This window comes from Erinaceus europaeus, chromosome 6, assembly GCF_950295315.1.
Source record: "Erinaceus europaeus chromosome 6, mEriEur2.1, whole genome shotgun sequence".
In the NCBI taxonomy this organism is placed as follows: domain Eukaryota; kingdom Metazoa; phylum Chordata; class Mammalia; order Eulipotyphla; family Erinaceidae; genus Erinaceus; species Erinaceus europaeus.
In genome coordinates, this window is record NC_080167.1 from 12,208,723 (window position 1) to 12,229,239 (window position 20,517).

At 48.8% G+C, this 20,517-nt stretch overlaps 1 protein-coding gene across 4 annotated transcripts; it reads right to left on the minus strand.

The window, feature by feature from the left end:
* Positions 1-273: 273 nt before the first annotated feature.
* On the minus strand, positions 274-17,829 carry LOC103119209 (2'-5'-oligoadenylate synthase 1-like). Of its 4 annotated transcripts, none has more exons than XM_060193056.1 (7): positions 17,610-17,829; positions 16,187-16,487; positions 14,887-15,068; positions 11,195-11,427; positions 9,950-10,103; positions 8,171-8,836; positions 5,257-8,086 (listed from the first exon to the last, which is right to left on the minus strand). In XM_060193056.1, exons 1-7 carry the CDS (start codon positions 17,787-17,789, stop codon positions 7,952-7,954), a joined length of 1,851 nt encoding a protein of 616 aa, XP_060049039.1. In that variant the 5' UTR covers positions 17,790-17,829; the 3' UTR covers positions 5,257-7,951. The 4 variants fall into 4 exon arrangements, with proteins under 4 accessions (XP_060049041.1, XP_060049039.1, XP_060049040.1 ...); XM_060193057.1 differs by having other exon boundaries at positions 5,257-8,070; positions 8,155-8,836; XM_060193058.1 differs by lacking the exons at positions 5,257-8,086; positions 8,171-8,836 and adding an exon at positions 274-870.
* Positions 17,830-20,517: the final 2,688 nt, after the last annotated feature.

The window sequence follows — 20,517 nt, forward strand, 5'->3', positions numbered from 1 at the left end:
TGAAAACATATTTTGTATGTGATGCACAGGGGATCTGGGAGAGGATTCAAGCCCAATCAATAACCCTGGAGGCAAAAAGTAAATAAATAAATAAGAGAGAGAGAGAGAGAGAGAGGGATTGAGACAGAAATAAAGAGTCCCCAGTGGGCCAGGTGGGGCACACCAAAGGCTTGAATCTGGGTCCTTGCACACTGTACCATGTGCTCTCAACCAGGGGTGCCCTCGCCGGGTCCCTATCCAGTTCATATTACTATAAAAATAAGTGCTCATGAATTTTGCTGACAGAGTGATATTTATTTGTCAGATCCAGCCAATCATAGAATAAAATGCATCTCAATGAGAATTCACTTTCTAAGTGACAGGCAGGTGTTTGGTTTTCTTCACTGGTGAGTGACCGTCCCTGTCATTCAGCTGTCAGATCCACGCTGTACGGTCAGGCTGTGGGTGGCAGCCCCCTGGCAGTGATCCATGCAGGAGCAGGAGGCCGAGCTGCCGTGTGCACACTCCAGCATCAGTTTTTGTTGACCTTGTTTTTTTTTTTCTTTTATTGTTGTAGTTATTATTATTGCTGTTGTTGTCATCATTGTTGGATAGGACAGAGAGAAATGGAGAGAGGAGGGGAAGACAGAGAGGGGGAGAGAAAGATAGACACCTGCAGACCTGCTTCACCGCTTGTGAAGTGATTCCCCTGCAGGTGGGGAGCCCGGGGCTCAAACCGGGATCCTTATGCCGGTCCCTGCGCTTTGCGCCATGTGTGCTCAACCCACTGCGCCACCACCCGACTCCCCCAGCATCAGTTTTTGGTACTCGTAGGTCTCTGGCTGGTAGCACAGGCAGGAGTTCTCTAACTGGAAGATCTTGTAGTTGGATCTAAAAAAGAAAGGTCAATGATAAACACTTTTGAAACATCTTCTGAGACGATACACAGATATCCTCCTCAAATTCTTTTATCTTTATTGAGTAGAGACAGCCAGAAATTGAGAAGAGTGGAGAGACAGAGAGAGACACCTATAGCCCTGTGGGGATCAGGGACTTGAACCCAGGTCCTTGCACACTGTAACCTGTGCACTCCACCAGGTGTGCCACCACCCAGCCCCCACCTTCAAATCCTAAGTTACCTCTCAACCCATATATTCTCCTCGTACACCTGACACATGCACCTTGCTGCAAAATGTTAAGCAGAACACATCAAATGCACTACATGTATATATATATGTATATATATATACATATATATATATACATATATATGTTGAGCAATATGTAAAAAATATTGTATGTGTTGAAAAATATCTCTTATACCTAAAATTCACAATACATTATTTGTTTTGTTTTCTATGTAGGGTTATTGCTGGGTTTTGGTGTCTGCATGATAACACCAATCATTACCCTTGGTTTTTTGTTGTTTTTTTGCCTTTTCCTTTGTTTTTTCTGATAGACACAGAGAAAAAGATGGAGAGAGAGAGAGAAGAAGGAGAAATAGACACCCACAGCACTGCTCCTCCATGAAGCTTCTCCCTGCCAAGGGGCCTGGGAGCCTCAGCCTGAGAACGCTTGACGTCTCGTCACCCAATCTGGTCTCCTACGCCTACACTGAACTTCTCTGTTCCAGTCTCTTGGAAACAGAGTTGACAGTCAGCTGAGGTAAAGAACAAACACCTCATCACAGACCCCTGCAAGCGTCAACCCGGCTTTGACCTAGCACGTTATGATTGGGCCCTCCTCAATCGCTATCGTACAGGCCATGGCCCGTGCGCCGCTATGTTCCATCGCTGGGGAGCCAGAGACGACCCGAACTGCCCCTGCAGCTCCAGACAGACTATGACCCACATAGTCAACGACTGCCACCTCTCCAGATTCAAAGGAGGTCTCGAAACTTTACATCAGGCTCAACCTGATGCTGTTGACTGGCTACGGAAGAAGGGCAAACGCTAGAAGAAGAACTCAGTGACTGGTGTGCTCTCCCAGACAGGACATTGCCCAGCACCAAGACACACCTTTTACACATGAGTTCTCCCTACAGTCACTAGGAAATTATTGTGATGGGTGTGCTCTACCAGATAGGACACTGCCCAAGACACACCTTTACACATGGGCTCTCCCTACAGTCACTAGGAAATCATTGTGATGGATATGTTCTACCAGATAGGACACTGCCCAGCACCAAGACACACCTTTACACACTCAGTCACACTGCTTGACCAGCACCCTACAAACTGCTGTTTTACTCATGGTACCAGGGAAGGGGAGAGAGGAGGGACCAAAGCAACAGGGGAGAAGTAGGAAGCGGGAAGAGAGAAGAGCAGATTGGAAGGAAAGTTGTGTTCCTGACTTTCACTTTCTTTTTTTAAAATCTTGTACTTATTTTTTATTGGATGGAGACAGAGAGAGATTGAGAGGGGAAGGGGAGATAGAGATGAAGACAGAGAGGCACCTGCAGCCCTGCTTCACCACTCATGAAGCTTTCCCCCTGCAGGTGGGGATCAGGGACTTGAACCCAGGTTCTAGTACACTGTAATGTGTGCGCTGAACCAGGTGCGCCACCACCTGGCCCCCTGACTTCACTGTGTCATTGCAGGTTACCCTATGATCTAGGAAGCCAAGTCTGAACATGACCTGCTGCTGTTAGGAAAAGCAACTAAATTTCCTCCATAAAACTTAAAAAAAAACTACTTATTTACTTATTTATTTGGGACAGAGACAGAGAGGAATTGAGGGGGGTAGGGTGATAGTAAGTGAAAGAGACAGACACCTGCAGACCTGTTTCACCACTCATGAAGCTTCCCCGCTGCAGGTGGTTTCATAATGTCATTCAACAACTTATGTTTTTAATTTCAAAAATAGTTTGTTTATATATTTATTTATACAAGATAGAGAAGGGGAGAGAGAAATAGAGTTTTTCTCTGGCATCTAGGCTCCAGAGACTGACCCTGGGGCCTCTAAAGTACAAGCCTGTGGTGCCTCCCTACCCACTGTGCCACCTACTTGACCCCAATCTAAGTGTTTTTCATTGTGTCAAACATGCCTATTTATTCTTTTTTTTTTTTTTTTGCCTCCAGGCTTGTCACTGGAGCTCAGTGCCAGCACTATGCATCCACTGCTCCTGGTAGCCATTTCTTCCTTTCTTCTTCTTCTTCTTCTATTTTATTTGATAGAACAGAGAGAGAAAGTGGCATCAGGCTGGTTGAGAGGTCTAAGGCACTGTGTTGCAGAACAGAGAGAAACAGGGGGAGGGTAACAGAGATGGGAGAGACAGATAAACACCTGCAGACCTATTTCACTGCTTATAAAGTGTCCCCCACTACAGGCGGGGAGCGGTGGCTCAAACCCTGGTCCTTACATGGGTCCTTTTGCATAGTACTGTGTGTGCTTAATCAGGTGCACCACTGCCCACTCCTCTACTTTTTTCTTTAGATAATGAAGATGTTATATAAATGCAATGCATAAAGCAAGAGGAAATCACAACAAATAAACCTTGAGGACACTACTAAGTGATGTAGGATGCAGACAGACAAATGTCAGTGAAATCGAGAGAGAGAGAGAGAGAGAGAGAGAGAGAGAGAGAGAGTAGAAAAGCAAGCTCAGATACAGAGAACAGACTGCCAGAGGCTGGAGGAGAAGTTGTGGGGGGGAATGAGTGAAGACTGTTAAAAGGCATCAACTTCCTGCTATAAAGTTTCACAGTCACATTCAGGACATCCACTTCCCTAAGAGAAGAGAGTTGGACATGCTCCATCCTTGGAATGCCAGTGGGCATTGGGGAAAGAAGTGTCGTGTCTTGGGGTGGATCCCCTAATTTCTGATGTCTGGAGAGGAACACCCACAATTCTATGAAAACAGAGGACACCCACCCTTTCATCTCCCCCTCTTTTCACAGGCAGTGTTCCCTCACTGCCCTCACCCCACCCAAGCCTAGTCTCCAAGAGACAACAGGAGAGACTGGGGTGAGAGTGGGACCTGGCCTGTCTGTCCTCTGTGTACCCGACAGAGTGCTGTAGGACCAGTTACTATCAATAAGGAATAAAGGCCAGAAAATCATGTGTGTGGAGTATTTATTCACTGAATTAGCAAAGCACACAGTCCAGAAGGCTGCTGTGTCATGTCTGTGTGTCTGTCTCTCAGCACATGTGACTGCTTGATGGTACATATATTGAGCACCCTCTCTGTCTACACACATGGTTCTGGGCACACAGCCAGAGCCGGAGGGACAATACCCCTGCCTCCTGGGCTGGCTGCTCCTCTGCTCCATCAGATTCCAGGACCGCTGTCCTCCAAGGGTAAATAATACACCCAAGGCCCCGGAGATGCACCCCCCCCTGCATGTCACAGATGAAACTGGCAGAATAGGCGGGGCTCTGACACAGATCTGCCTTGCTGCCTCCTGGGCCCTTGGCTCCCAGGTCACTGTCAGGAGACCCTGCTCCTCAGCTGAATGCAGGCCCCACAGCAGCTTCACCACCTCAGCAGATGCTCCTTGCTGAGGGCAGCCTCCAGGGATCTCTGTGTTTTCTGTTTGCCATTAGACGTGTGAGTGAGCCGACTGCCTCTCCTGCTTCTTTTGTTAGAGAGAAGAAGCTGGAATGTCTCCTGCACAGACGTGGGGACAGGATTCTATATTTCTTCTGAGATGCCTCCCTGTTTCAGAGCTGGCTCACTGTCACCTAACAATGCACTATTTGAGGGGGTGAGACATCACCGCGGCATTTGGATTTTCTGAACCCGAAGAATACAAATTGGTTTTCTAAAGGCAGAACTTTTTGGCACCTATATTGGGTCTCTTCATATGAATTGAGTTAAAGGTATTTTATTAGCAAATACAAGCTCCAAAAAAGTCATTTGGAGCAACAGAATCTTCCGCAGACACTCGGTCCCAGAGGTGGGCAGAGTGGGTGCTCCCTGCCCAGCCCCCTCCCTCCCACACGTCTGCCTGAGGGACAAGGCAGCACAGTGTGGGGGTGTCAGTCTGTGGGTAACTGATTAGCTGGGGGGCGTGTGTGTGTGGGAACACTGACTAGCAGGCTTTGTGGACTCCTCCTGTGTCACAGAGTCCACTCTCTACTCAGGCTCTCACGAGTAACCACCAAGGGGGACCCCATTCTGGGCCAGAAACACACCTGATAAACCCACAGCACTAGACAGGCAAAGCATGTTCTCCACCACTGTGGATTAAACCAGAAACCAATACAAGAAAACTAACAAGAAAATTCCAAGATATTTGCAGATTGGATAGTGCGTTAATACACAGGTCAAAGTATGTTGAACTTTTTAAAAATTTATTTATTGTGGGATTAATGTTTTATATTTGACAGTAAATACAATAGTTTGTACATACATAACATGTCTAAGTTTTCCACATAACAATACAACCCCCACTAAATCCTCTGTCATTCTTTTCTAGGACCTGTACCTTGAGAGAAATTTTACTTTTCTTTATCTTCACTGAATAAAAGTGAGGAAAGAACTCATTCAGATTCCAGGGTGTTGTATGTGACCCTTAGTGGGAATCTTAAACACTGAGCGCTTAACCTTAAGAATGGGGTGAACTGATTCACAGATAGTGAAGCAGGTCTGCAAGGTGTTTATCTCTCCCCCTCTCTGTCTTCCCCTCCTCTCTCCATTTCTTTCTGTCCTATCCAACAATGACAGCAATGACAAACAACAAGGGAAACAAAAGGGAAAATATGGCCTCCAGGAGCAGTTAATTCATAATGCCAGGTACTGAGCCCCAGAGATAACCCTGGAGGCAAAAAAAAAAAAAAAAAAGAATGGATGAAGTCCAAGCAGAGAAGAGTGACTTGGTGGGCAAGGGAGTGTGGGCTCACTGTGCTGGCTGCATGGTGTTAGGAATTTGTCCAGAGCACAGAATGTAGAACACAAACTGAAGCCTGGCATACACTGTGCATTTTGACTACTGAGTCTTACTTGCCCTGTTTAGCTGTCAGCCGCAGCTCGCACACCACTCCCATGTTAGGAGCTCTACTTTCTGTCAAGTGAAATCGCCATAAGCAAGAAATTCTAAGAAGCCAGTCTGTGATAGCCATCTGAGTCCCAGAAGAGCCGTGCTCTGTTCTCTCTCACGCTACATTTTTTAAATAAGTATATTGATGAAAAATTAAGCAGTGTAGAAAGAGGTAGAGTCTATCAATAAAAAAAAGGCAAAGTGTATGGTATGAGGTCATTTGAAAGGAAAAGGGTGTGTGTGTGTGTGTGTGTGTGTGTGTGTGTGTTTCTAGAAAAACATCTGAACCTACTGCCTTCAGGCAGCCTGAGCTTTAGAACCCTGGATGGTCTTCCTGCTCCACTATCTCCCAGTTTCACCTCACCTCCACACCACACCCCTCCCCTCCCCTGGCCCACCCCCCTCCCTCCCTCCCTTCTTCCTTCCTTTCTTCTTTCTTTTCCCACTATGTGGGCATTAATCTAAAGCTCACAGAAAACTATAGACAAGTTTTGTCAACAAAAGCAACCAAGAAGGAAGCAAAAACAAACAAACAAAATAGTAATTGTGCTTTTTCCAGTTGGAGGGATCGTGGAGGCTAAAAAGCAGGAAGTGCAGCCAGTGGCCTGGAAGGGCTGTGTTTGAGGCTGCTGGGGAAAGGACAGAGGGAACTTCCACAGTGGGAGAGGCTGCTGGGAAGACAGTGCCAGGACCCAAGGACTGTTTCCTATCAAAGACCAAGAAGATCCCCTTTCTCAAGGAATGAAAACAATAGTCCAGACTGGGCGGTGGAGAGAGAAGAGACTGACTGCTACCAGGGGAGTCAGCTCTGAGGCCACAGGCTCTCGTCCCTGCTCCTGACATGGCAGAGCTCAGCCATGTCGCAGCCAGGGATCTGGACACAGTCACAGAGGACCACCTGTGGTGAGCACACCTTTCTGGAGGTGGGTCAGAGCAGCCATCTACTCCTCTGCACTTTCCTGAGGAGAGGTGTTTCAGGGGTGCTCCTTACCATGTGTGGGTGTCTGAAATTATCAAGGTGAGTCCAGATGGATGGGGCAGGGTGGAAGGACCAGAGACTCCACAGAGAAGGGGTGAAGGTCAGGTCATTGGAGCTGTGGATTCTGATCCATCACACCCACAAGGGAACCACAGCTTGTAGAGAGAAAGACATTCTGCTTTGTGCTCTGGCTTCTGTGGTGTTTTTAATAAATGCTAATTGGTGTGCACCCTCGGGACTCCGTTGGGCAGCGTCCCCTCCCCAGCTGCTGGCCTCTGTCAGCAGGGGCTTTAAGTCTGATGGCAGGTGGCTCCAAGTGCTGTGAAACCCTGAGTAAACACTGAGCTTCTCTGTGCCTCCTTTCCTCGGGATAATTCCCCTCACGTCACTGCCCAGGCTGAAAGAAAGCACGGCCCTCCCAGCTGAGCTGGTCCGGCAGCCCCTGTGCCTGCCTGCCTGTCTAAAGACAGCTGGGCGGGGTTTGAATTCCATGTCTGCATCTGCCAGCAGTGTGCACAGGCTGACTCTTGAGCCCCCTTTACCGTCTCTGAGTGGGAACTAGCAACAAGAGTTCCTAAAACACACACAGAGTCCCTGCTAGTGTGTTCAGTGCAGCACTGGCACAGAGTCAGAGCAGGGCCCAGGGCTCAGCCATGTTAGTGATTGTTCCCATTTCTTTACATAGGAAGGCTCATCCCCATCACCACAAGTCATCCTTCTCATTCTCTGTTTCAGGGCAGTTCCTCGGGCAAAGGTACATCCATCAGTGGCAGATCTGATGCTGAGTTGGTCATCTTCCCAAATGAGTCTCAAGTAATCAAAGGTGTGGACAAAAGATAAGCCCTAGATGCTTGTCTCAGAATCTTTTGTCATTGAAAATTGGGGTGAGCCAGCATGAAATGTCACACACAAATCTAAGCTCCACAAGGCCAGGGTCTTTCTGTCCGCTTTGCTCACGACTATGTCTGGGAGTCAGAACAGCGAATGGCGTACAGCAGGTGCTCAGGGTGAACTTAGCACTCATGCAGTAACACCGGCATAGACACACGCCCTTTTATCTCACAGACAGATGTCTTCTTTGCAGACTTTGGATTAATACGTGCCCCATATGTACAACTTGCTGGTATTCCCACTGTATTCTTCTTCTTCTAGCGTTTGCCCTTCTTCGGTAGCCAGTCAACAGTGTCAGGTTGAGCCTGATGTAAAGTTTCGAGACCTCCTTTGATAGTAACTGGTCCCACCACCCTCTGGCAAGTGCAGAGAGGACAGTCCAGGCCAGGTCCCACTCTCTCCCCAGTCTCTCCTGTGATCTTGTAGAGACTAGGCTTGGGTGAGACAGGGGAAGTGTGGGAACACTGCCTGTGTAAGAGGGGGGAGCTGGGAGGGTGGGTGCCCTCTGCTTTCTTAGAATGGTAGACTGCACTTCCCCAGCCTAGAATGAGGGGAGCTGCTCCTGTAATTCTGGGCCTATTTTGTGAAGAAGTGCTGGCATTCAGAGCTTTTCTCTCCTCCCTGGGGGTTTGTATGTCACCAAGGGAGGGACAGCGCCTGGGGAGTGTGTGTCTCCTGGTATGAGCTATGGCTTTTGCCCTCTTGGACCTATGAGGTGCTCTTCTTCCCCTAAAAATGGGGGGATTGGCCCCCATGGGCCTGGAGTTCTTTGGCAAAGAAGTGTGGCCATTCAGAGGGCGGTGTGTGTCCTGCTCTCTTTTTCCTGGGGTCTGGGGGCCACTTGTGGGCTGTCTGTCACCTGCGGCAGGACAGCCCCCCTGGAGAACCTGCCTGCCAATAACAGTGGGGACACTGGGAGAGTCCAGGGTGCTGTCCAGCAGGGCTCCATCCCCCTTGAACACACGTCTCCTCACTGTCCTCCTCTTTGTGCTCTGTCTCCGTTTTGTCTACAAAGGGGAGCACAGGATGATGTCAGAGAGCTTGACCTTGGACTCCAGAGTGTGGAGGACACTGTGATGGCCACCTGTACCCTCCTTGGAGAAGAACTAGCAAGTTCCCAGAGGGAGGTCAGCACAGTTGGGGCACCCAGTCTGCAGAGGGCCCCCCACCCCCACTCAAGGCCTCACCCCTCCTGGGTTGACACATTCTGTGCCTGGTCCTGGGAAGCATAAAGAGAGGCCATCTCACTGCTGCAGATCAACTCTGAGGACCCTGGGGCTCAGGCTCCCCAGGAAGGGGACAGAGAGGGCCCTGAGCTGTGTCCCCACTGCTATCTCCACGCCCCACACACCCCCTTCCTTCCCATAGAGTGGTGCCCCACCCCAAGCTTGCTGCTCCCTGAGCTCCATCTCAGTCTGCGTCTGGGTCCTCCAGCACATGACCAGCTCACATGTTGGGGAAGCCCCTCCTTGGGAGCAGAGAGAGGCCCATCCCCTCTTCTGTCCCCACTCAACTGCATGACATGCACTGATCTCTCTCTGCTGTCCCCAGAGGCAGGGCTGGCTGTCCCATGGTGAAGGAGCTCTGGCCAGGGAGCCCTCAGGTCTAGTCCCAGCCCCGCTTCCGTAGCTGAGCCTCCTTGAGCAGTTGATCTAGTCTCTCTGAGCCTCCTCTCTCATCCCCGAGGCTCTCCAGAGTTTGTGCGAGGATTAGGAGGCTATGACCATTAGATCCATGAGAAAAATATTGTGAAATACTGTTTAAATGAGATAATACATGCTAAAGGGCCAAGGTCTGAGCCTGAGCTCATAGCAGACAGGAGCTCAGTGAGTGGTGTTTGTGTCATCTGTTACTGGCCTGAAGGAGGGAGCCAGTGGGGGGAGAGGGGGCTGTCCAGTGAGTCCTCTCTGGCCAAGGAGATGTTAATTAAAGAAAGATGCTGGACAAAGGGTGGGAACATTCTAGGAACCCTCTGAAGTGGTTCAAATGACAGAAAAATACTGAGCACAGCCTCAAAATATATACAACCAGTGAGCTCTGGCAAGAGGCAACTTCTGTGGGACTCTGGTCCTGACTCTGCATCCCCAGCTGTGAGGAGAGGGAGAGGCCAGAGGTCTTACCTGCACGCCCCAGGCCTTCACAGGGGATCCATCTGAATTCCTACAGCAGGGGTAGCTCAACCAGGTGTGGGCTTCTTCTGCCAGCCGCGCCCAGGCACACAGGTCCTCCCCAGCCACGTTTCCTGTGGGGTCAGCGGGGTCTAGGATCACGGGCCTGAAGGGAACACGCGGACGGACAGGTGAGAACCGGGATGTGTCTGGGGGTCCAGATGCCCCTGCAGAGAGAGGCTCAACCCTACCTGGTGCAGGAGTGGAGGTGGGGTTCCTAGCAGGCAGGTCTTAGGGAGTGTTCTCAGTCTCCTTTCCCTGGGTGGGGGGGAGGCAGGGACACTGGGAGAGAGTGATCTATGTGCCTGGGGTGACAGCCTGGGCAGACTCTCACCTGGGACTTTCCACAATGCCTGCCCTGGGAAAACATACTCCATCTTTCTCAGTCTCAGTTTTCCCTTCTGTGAAATAGGGAGATGTGAACATGTCCGCCTCAAAGGGAGAGTGTGGGAGGATTCAGAGCAGAGCGACTGGGAGATGACAAAGGGACAAGATTCATGGTTACGAGAGAAGGATTTTTGCTTATTTCTACATAGTCATAAGTGGTCATCCTTCGGAAAGCTTTATTTTGGATCCCAACTGCCATTCTGCTGCAGCTGTTGGTATTTGGTTCAAATTCTAGCTGTTCACTCCCTGTCTCTAGGTCTGCACACGTCCCATATCTAGTAGAAGGAGGGCTCATCTGTGAAGGGGTCATCAGCCCAGTGCCCCGCCACCTGGGGCTGTGGGTAGTTGCAGAAGTTGGGTAACAATAGTGAAATGTGGGTACAGAGATTGTCAACAGAGACCATCAGTACTGGGAGCCCTCCCCTCTTCCATGGCTGTGTTCTGGGTTTCATTTGAGGGGTGCTGAGCCAAGTGGGAATGGAATACCTGGGTTTTCTTTCTTCCTACCTTTTTTCAATTTTTTTTTTATTAAAAATAGTTTTTTGTTTTGTTTTTATTGCTCCAGGGTTTCTCTGGAGCTTAGTGCTGCTCCTGGTGGCCATGTTTTCCTTATTTCATTTTATTTTTCTATTTTACTTGATAGGACAGAGAGGAAAAGAAGAGAGCAGAGAGGAGAGACACCTGCAGACCTGCTGTACTACTCATGAAGCCCACCCCCCTTGCAGGTGGGGGGGGGGCTTGACCCTGGGTCCTTGTTCATAGTGATGTGTGTGCTCAACCAGGTGCTGCACCATCATCTCCCATCCTTACCTGCGTTTTCTGAGCTGTTTCTGCAAATACTCTTTAATAATAGAGTTTTGGAGATTGTAATATCTTTTCCAGTAGATGAGAAGCCACCTGTAACTCAGGACTAGTTCCAGGACCGTCCGAAACCCCTCCGCTGTGACGAAATCTTTTCTCTGCCGTCCGCGCTCCCACGCATAGACAGTCAGGAGCTCCAGGGCATACTGAGGGGGCAGCGGCCCTCCTCGCTCCTCCTGACACTGAGAAGAGCATCAGCAGTCAGAGCCAGGGTCTCTCCAGCCTCAGTGACAATTACATCCCACATGGGGCCAGATCTTGAGGGGTCACTAGTGCACACATCCTCATTTACATCTGTGGAGCCTGCGTTGGTTGAGCTGCTGTGATGGAGGCCATGTGGCCCACAGAGTCTAGACGGTCACTACCTCGTCCTTCATGAGAGCAGTTTCCTGACCCTCCCAGAGGCTGGGCTCTGGGCCCTGACTGAGGGGCTGCCCCCTTGTCTGGTTCTAGGCATACAACTTAGAGTCCTGGGGTCTGCTTTTTCTGTCTGCCAGGGCAGCTGGAATAAAAGCATCTTCCTCAGAAAGATACTATGAAAATGATCTCAGAGAAAGAACTGTAGCAATCCTAAGAACCCACAGGAGTATTTTTTTCCTCTGAAGAAAGATATTATCTTCAACCTGTTATTATTTTACAAATAATTTTTTAAATAAAAGATTTACTTTTTCTATTCTTTATTTATTATTGGATAGAGACAGAGAAGTTGAGTGGGGAGGAGGGAGTAGAGAGTGAAAGAGATAGAGATACAGCTGCGGCCCTGCTTCATCACTTGTGAAGCTTTCCCCCTGCAGGTGGACCGTGGACTTGAACCTGAGTCCTTGTGCTCTATAATGTGTACACTTAACCAGGTGCACCACCACCTGGCCCCCCCAAATAATTTTCAAGTGTATGAACCAACAAAGAAGTTACCAGATACACAAGGACACATGTCAGCAGAAAAAAGAATATAGTGATAAGCCCACCAAATCTTCAATATAGAATGATAGAATACAAACTTAAAAGCAAGTAGGACCACTGTGCATAAAAAACCAACTCAAAATAAGAAGGAATTCATTCCACAGAAAGCCAGTTTGGGCAGTGGAAAAAGACTGAAGTGGAAATCCTAGAACAAAAGTGTTAATAGCTGTAACAAATAAGTCAGCAGCAAAGTAGACACAGCTGGAGAGAAAATGAGCGATTCAGAAAGTGAATGCATGGACAGAAGAATCCAGTGGAGAATCAGTGGGGAAACAGAGATGGAAAATAGAAGAACAGAGCAGGTAGGCCTAACACAATGTCACTGGCATTCTGGGAGGTGGAGTGAAGTGATAAAGAAAGAGAGAAGGTATTTTAGGAGAATGACTGAGAATTTTCAAAAAATTAAAATAAGAAAAGAAGAAGAACTAAATCCACTAACAGGTCTAGAATTCAAATAAAGTCCACAATGAAGACCGTAAATAGCAATACAAAGGCATCGGCATTAAGACACATCCTTGATACTAAACCAGACCGAAGACAAGTAGAAATGTTTTAAATGTATCGAAGGAACAAGACAGATTTCCTACAAAAGACCTAGAATGAAACTGACAACAGCCTTCTCAGGGGGCTCCTTTCCACTGGGTGGGGGATTGGCACAGTCTCTGTACCAAAAGGACCCCCAGCCCAGCGACACTGGGGAGATCAAGACCCATAAACACAGAGAGAGTTTGCCCTCAAGAATTTTTTTTTTTTTTTGTCCCCAGGGTTATCGCTGGGCTCGATGCCTTCACTAGGAATCCAACACTCCCAGCAGTCATTTCTTTTTTCTTTTCTTCCTTTATATTTTTGTGAGGACAGAGAGAAATTGAGAGGGAAGGAGAGAGAGAGAGAGAGAGACCTGCAGACTTGCTTCACTGCTCATGAAGCATTCCCCCTGCAGGTGGGGGGGTGGGGGCTCGAACCTGAGTTGCATTTGGTAATATGTGCGCTTAACCAGGTACACCACCACCCAACCTCCAGCAAAGAAATCTTAAAAGCAGTGTTGCAGGAAGAAGGGAAGCTCCCCCCCGCCCACCCAGGTGGAAAGTTATTGATGTAAGAGCAAATGAATAGAAAGGAAATAGAGGAAAGTAGATTAACTTTGGCTATTGGCTATGGAAGCAAGGATGATGCTCTGAGGTACTTGAAAATATTCCAGAAAGACTTGAAATCTTCTGCAAGAGCAGTGTGTGTGGCTGGGAATGGGGTGATAGCGTCCCTGGAGTATGGTGCACTTCCTGCATTGTTTTAGAGGAGGGTAGAGGTAAGAAAACAAGAAAGGGGGCCAGGAGGTGGTGCACCTGATTAAGCGCTCACATCACAGTGCACAAGGACCCAGGTTTAAGCCCCTGGTCTCCACCTGCAGGAGGAAAACTTCAGGAGTGATGAAGCAGGACTACAGGTGTCTTTTTGTCTTTCTCCTTCTTTATCTCCTCCTCTCCTTTCCATTTCTCTCAGTCTCTATCCAATAAGAAACAAATATTAAGAAAAAAGAAAACAAGAAAGGAGGGATGGACAGAGGTCTTTGTTATACAGGACTGATTTACTCCCTATTTCAAAGAAAGATATGCAAAGATATGGAGGCAGAAACAATGACAGAGATAGAGATAGGGATAGAGGTAGAGAGGGAGACCAGAGCACCCCTTATTTCTGGCATGGAGACGGGTGCTGAGGATTGAATGTGGGGCTTCAGGCTTGCAAGTCCCATGCTCTCCCGCTGAACCATCTCCAGGCTTTGTCTTTGTCTTGCTTGCATAACACAAGTAGCATTCTGGCTTCCTCCATGAATTGTCTTTCTAATCGCTGTCCTCCATCAGCACCTCTGGGGCTGTGGCTCCTCTCTATCTTTGTCTCTCTCTTTAGCTGAATTCAAATGAATAAAACAGCTGGCGCGAGGGCAATGGAATCGCACACATATGAGGACCCCAGCTCCCCACCTGCAGGGGGGGTCGCTCCACAAACGGTGAAGCAGGTCTGCAGGTGTCTTTCTCTCCCTTCTCTGTCTTCCCCTCCTCTCTCCATTTCTCTCTGTTCTATTCAACAACAGTATAAGTGATGGCAACAACAGTAATAATAACAGCAACAAGGGCAACAAAAGGGGGAAAAAATGGCCTCCAGGGGGAGTGGATTCATAGTGTAAGCACCGAGCCCCAGCGATAACCCTGAAGGCAAAAAAAAAAAAAATCTTATCTTGGTTAAGTGCACATAAGACCGTGTACAAAAACCCAGGTTCGAGCCCCTGCTTCCCACCAGTGAGCAGGTCTGCAGATGTCCATGTTTCTCTCTCTATCTCCCTACTCTCTCAATTTCTCTCTTTCCTATCAAGTATAATAGAAAAGGGCAGGGGGAATATGGCCACTGGAAGCAGTGGATTCATAGTGCCAGTACAGCGCCTTAGTGATAACCCTGGTGGCAAAAGAAAAAAAATGTTATCTATTTCTTAACATAAGAGAACTAGATATCACTCTGGTACATAGGATGCCGGGGATCAAACTTAAGGCCTCATGAACTGAGAGTCCAATGATGTATTTACTGCACCACTTCCCAGCCCCACTCCTTTCGATCTCTTTCCTTTTCCTTTACCCTTCCCTCTTCTCCCTGCCTCCCTTCTGCACTCCTCGAACAGCCCCCTGCATCCACACCTTCAGGAACCAGTGCTTCACCAGGTGGAGGAGGCTCTTCAGCTTGGCGGGGAGCTGTGTGAAGAAGGCTCCTCGCAGCTCCGTGAAGCAGGAGGAGAATGTGCCCTCGGCCTTCAGGTTCTGGCACTCTTGGATGAGCCTGATGTAGATTTGGGGCTTGGGCTTGCGTCCATTCCAGTGACCTGTGAGGGACAGAACGTCACTTCTGGAGGGCAGCTCTCCTAAGGATCCTTCCAGTCACTCTGGGAAGCCCAGCAGACACAGTGAAAGGGTGGCTGCCCAGAGCTGTGTCCCCATCACAGCCTCCACTGCCCAGCCAACCCCCCTGGATGATGCCCCCACAATTTCTTTGTGGGGCCCTGGGGTGCCTGGTGCACAGGCAAGGAACTCATGTCTTTGAACACCGACTATATGCGGGGCCCTCTGTAGTCTTTAATATAGATGCTCACTTAAAATGCAAAAGGAAACATAGATAGAGACAGAGAGCTTTTTTTTTTCCTTTTTTCTTTTTCATATTCTTTTTTTTTTTTGGCCTCTGGGGTTATCACTGGGCTTAGTGTCAGCACCATGAATCCACTGCTGCTCCTTGGCGGCCAGTTTTTCCATTTTATTGGATAGGATAGAAAAAAATTGAGGGGGAGTAGGGAGAAAGAAAGGGAGAGAGAAAGACACCTGCAGACCTGCTTCATCGCTTGTGGAGCATCCCCCTGCAGGTGGGGAGCCAGGGGTTCAAACCCAGACAGAGTGCTTTCTCAGTGCAGATACTGAGCTGATAGGAACTTACGCTTCCTGTCCACCTGTGCAGACCACCTACCCACCCCTCAGCTGAGCTGAACTAGACCCTCTTGTGCTTCATGCCAGATCTACATGCTCCTATTTCTAGAAAGCTGACCCTCACACCTCTTGAGGAGTGGGACGGTGGTGCAGCTGGTTGAAGATGCACCTTACCATGAATAAGCACCTGGGTTCATGTCCCCGCTTAGTGGTGGTGGTGGGGGGGGGGCGCTTCACTAGCGGTGAAGCAGGCTTGTAGGTGTCCCTCTCCTTCCATCTCTATCTCCTCTTTCCATTTCAGTTTCTCCCTGTTCGATTAAGTTAAATAAGTAAATTGAAAGAAAAAACAAAAACCTCACACCCTTCACCATTAGTGGAACTAGTAAGGTGGCCTGTGTCCTACAAGGCTGTCCTGTGAACGTGGCATATGGGTTTGTTGTTGCTCCCTAGGCTGATCGTAACCCCAGCCAGAGATTCCCCGGCAGAGGACAAAGCCAGCGACTCCGTGTCTCTCTGTGGTGCTTACCCAGGATGTCAAAGGCAAGCAGGACATTGAACTCCAGCTGCTCCCTGGACCCGGCTTGCCCTGGGGGCCTGAGTGTGAAGCAGAGGGCGTGAGGATCCTCAGATCTCTCTTCCTGGATCTCAAACTCCACACCAAACATTTTCTCCCTTTGATAGGCTTCCAACCGTCTCCTAATTTCCTTGATGAACTCTCCTCGGCAGTGAAGCTGTGCCTCAAAGGTTTTGATTTCATCCAGGAAGACGACAAGGAGATGGGCATCAGCACGGCCCACCAGGGCCTTATCTTGGCCTGAGGAGCTGCCCTGAAACAGGTTGTGAGAATGATGACTCACAGTAACAGGGAAGAGCCTTTCTATGTAAAGAGCTGGGAACAGTCACTAACATGACTGAGCCCTAGTTCCCTCAGAGGGGTTGTTCCTACCCACTGGCCTGCTGTCAGATGTCAGGGGTCAGTTCAAACCCCTCAGGGCATCCTTGATCTGTGTCCCAAACTAGTTTTGTTTGTTGTCTCAAAGAGATGTAGATCCAGCCTGAGCTGAGTACTCCTCCCACTCTACTTCTCTAGTTCTGCACAGCCCAAGGAGGTCGTGGGAGGCATGATGAAGAAATGAAGACTCAGGCTTTCAAACTTTTGTTGCCAGCAGGGGCTATCTGTTTCTAACTACACCCTCTTTTCTTTTTCATTTTAAGGTTTACTTATTTTAAAATGCTGATTTTATTTTTGTGGAGCTGAGCCTGGCTCACACAATTTTAGAGCTTCCAGGTTACTTTCCCCCCTTCATTCATGTAGAGAGACAGGCAGGAAAAAAAAAGGAGGGGGGACAAGAGAGAGACAGCACAGTACCAGAGAGCTTCCTCGGGGACCAAGACATCTTCCAGGTATCAGAGTACCTATGGTACCAGGACTTGAACCTAGACTGAATATATAGCTACTCATGTGCCCTTCTGGGTAAACTATTTGACTGTCAGATTAATTTGCTTTATAAGCATTACAGAATTTGAGAGAGAGGGATTGAGAAAGAGAGAGACTGACAGAGACACTGAGTAAGAGAGGCTGAAAGACTGGATTAAGAGAGCGAGAGGGAATCAGGAAAGCACCTGGCAATTTTAGTACTGGGGATCAAGGCAAGAATGCAGGCCTGTGCTCTACTCTGCCTGTTTATTTCTCTGACCTTCAGGTAAATGTGGGAAAGGTGACACCCTTCCCCCCTCCCACCGGCGCTGTCAGCTCCCAATACACATCTGCTGAAACAGGAGCCAGACCTCCCCCCAGAATCTCTTTCCCCAAGCTGTGATTTAATCCTGGGTGTTATTAAGTAAAAATAACAGCTTCAAAGGCCATCACCACCCCACATGCTCGCTTTCTAGTGGGGATCTCTGGTCCAACACTCCCTCCCCCAGCAGTCAGGCGGGCCTGGACTCACCTTGAGGACTTTAGACACCCTCACGGGGTAAAGGGCCCCTGGAAAAGGCTTCCTCTGCAGGAAAGTGCTGAGGGTGTGCACTGCTGCTCGCACCTGCCTTCGGAAAGGCGTGTCTGGCAGGAGGTGGTCCCTGATAAAGGCATCCAGGTCCCCTGCAGGGATGGCAATGAGATCTGCCATGTCACCGGAGCAGGGGTGAGAGAGCCTTTGGCCTCAGAGCTGGCTGAGTCTGTCTTTGTTTTCTTGAAGTATCAGATAGGTTTCGTTTCCTAGGGAAGGGAGGAGCCTTGGTTTCTTTTCAAGATGAACTGTTGTATGCTTTACATTGGGTTCTAGTTCTCCCCCGCCAAGAGAATTGGATCAGTCCAGTTAGTTTTCGGGGGCCGCTTGGCCCCGTCCCGAGGAACCCCGAGAGAGGGTTCCAAAGTGAGAGAGTTTCAGAGTTCGAGAATAAAAGAGAGTTCCAGGGTTCCTGAGTTCCAGAGTTAGAGTGCTTGCGCCGAGGCAAAGAGGCAGCAGAGAGTTCTGTTTGGTGATTAGTTTGGTTTAGTTTATGAATCGTTGTTCTTGAATAAAGAAATACAGCTTCCCTGCCCAGCCGTTGTCTCTGCGTCTCTGTTACCCGCCCGTGAAGCTAGCCCGCCCGGCTAGAGCCCTCCGAATTTTAACAACAATGAACATTTCCTCTCGGTTACTTTTTCACTGCCTTCTTCCCTGCTCTGAATCTTACTTTTTTTTAAATTAAAAATTATGTTTTAATTGTTGCCAGGGTTGGTGCCTTTGGCATAAATTCATTGCTCCCAATGACCTTTATTTATTTTTTTTATAGAGACAGAAAGAAATTGAGAGGAAAGGGGAGAGAGGGGGGCTGGTGGCACATCTGGCTGAGCACACATGTTAAAGTGTGCACAGACCGGGTGTAAGCCCCCGGTCCCCACCTGCAGGGGGGAACTTTGCCAGTAGTGAAGCAGTGTTGCAGGTGTCTCTCTTTTTCACTCCCTCCATCTTCCCCTACCTTCTCGATTTCTGCCTCTCTCTATCCAGTAAATAAAGATAATAAACAATTAAAGAGAAGTGGGGGAGACACAGAGACATCTGCAGCACTGCTTTACCATTCATGAAGCTTCCTCCCTGCAGGTGCAGAGCAGAGGCTTGAACCCAGGTGCATGGTATTGTGTGCGCTCAACCAGGTGTAACCCCCTCCACACCCCTTACTCTTCTGTTTAAGCCCCAAGGAGCTCGAACCCCAGACAAGTTCTCACTTGTAGATTTTTTTTTTCTCCTCCACCTTTTTCTTCCTCTTCTTATTCTTCCCCTCCTTCTCCCTCTCCTTTTGCCCTCCACTTCTTCCTGTTCCTTCTCCTCCTCCTCTTTTCTATTCTCCTGTCATTGCTGAGAACACTGTTTTATGATTCCCCGTGGCCTGTAATGCACACATATTGCAAGAAGAAAAATGTCAGGTAGGGCAAGGGTCATGAAGACCTTGGGTGAATCCAAAGCGCACAGGCTTCCCTACGGACTTAGACTCTGATTTTTCAGTTGTTTTTCTACTCCCTCTCTCTCTCTCTCTCACACACACACGCACACATTTTCTGTTAAAGTGACCTCATACTACCCCCCCCCATTTTAGTTAATAGAATATATTTCGTTTGAAACTGCTGAGTTACTGTAGCAAATACGAAAGGTCAGGCAGTGGCTCACCCCAGTGTGCAAGGGCCCAGGTTCAAGCCCCCAGTCCCCACCTATAGTGGGAAACCTTCATGAGTGGTGAAGGAGTACTTCCTCTCTCTCTCTCTCTCTCTCTCTCTCTCTCTTTTTCTCCCTCTCCCTCTCTATATCCCCTTCTCCCCTCTCAATTTCTCTCTGTCCTAATAAAAATAATTACAAAAGTGGGACAGTGGTGACCAGGAGCAGTGGATATGTCTTGCAAGTACCAAGCCCCAGTGATAACCCTGGGGGAGAGAGAGAGAAGGGGGGGAGAGAAAACTTGTATATGGAAAAGGAGGAAAAAGGAGGACGAGTGACTAGAGCACAGCTTAGCTCTGGCAGACACAGCTCCTGGGACCAAGCTGGGCCTCAGGCAGGTGAGTGCTATGTTCTGCTGCTGAGTTGTTTTGCAGACTTCATTCCTGACAGTGATTTAAGTTTCTGACCAGGTAAGAGAGCTGGGTGGTGGTGCACATAGTACAAAACACTAAGACCTACACAGGGACTCAAGTTTGATCGCTCAGCTCCCCACCTGTAGTGGGGACACTTCACAACCAGTGAAGCAAGTCTTCAGATGTCTCTCTCCCTCCCTCTTTACCTCCCTCTCCTCTCAATTTCTCTCTGTTCTACCCAATAAAATGGGAAAAATGGCCTCCAGGAGTAGTGGATTTGTAGTGCTAGCACTGAGTCCCAGTAATAACCCTAGAGGCAAATAAATTCTCAAGCAAACCGAGCTGAGTGCTCATATATCATTCTCCTTCAGCTTATCCCCACTTCCCCATATTTCTGTATGTTTGTCCAGTTAGTGCCTTGACACTGATAAGCTATTGTTAGCTAAAGTACCCAGTGTCTCTCAGGGTTCAGTGTATGGACTTTCTATGGGTTTGACGAGAGCATTGTGTCACCAGTCCAGAACTATGAACTCATGCAGAAGGGTGTCACTGCCCTGGACTTGTTCTAGCCCCACCTCCTCACTGCTCTCTGCTTAGATTTCTCTGTTTTTCTTCCTGGAGTCTGCCTGGGGCCAGTGGCTGGGACAGAGACCAGGTGACAGGGGAGCCCCAAGTCTCTGGAGACAGAGCTGCCTTCTCCCCCCCCCCCACATTCCATTGCTGATGGGCAGGACGTGACAGAACAGCTGTGGTGTAAACACGTAAACACGTGGACAGATACAGGAATTCATCCGAGATGCTCGGTCTGC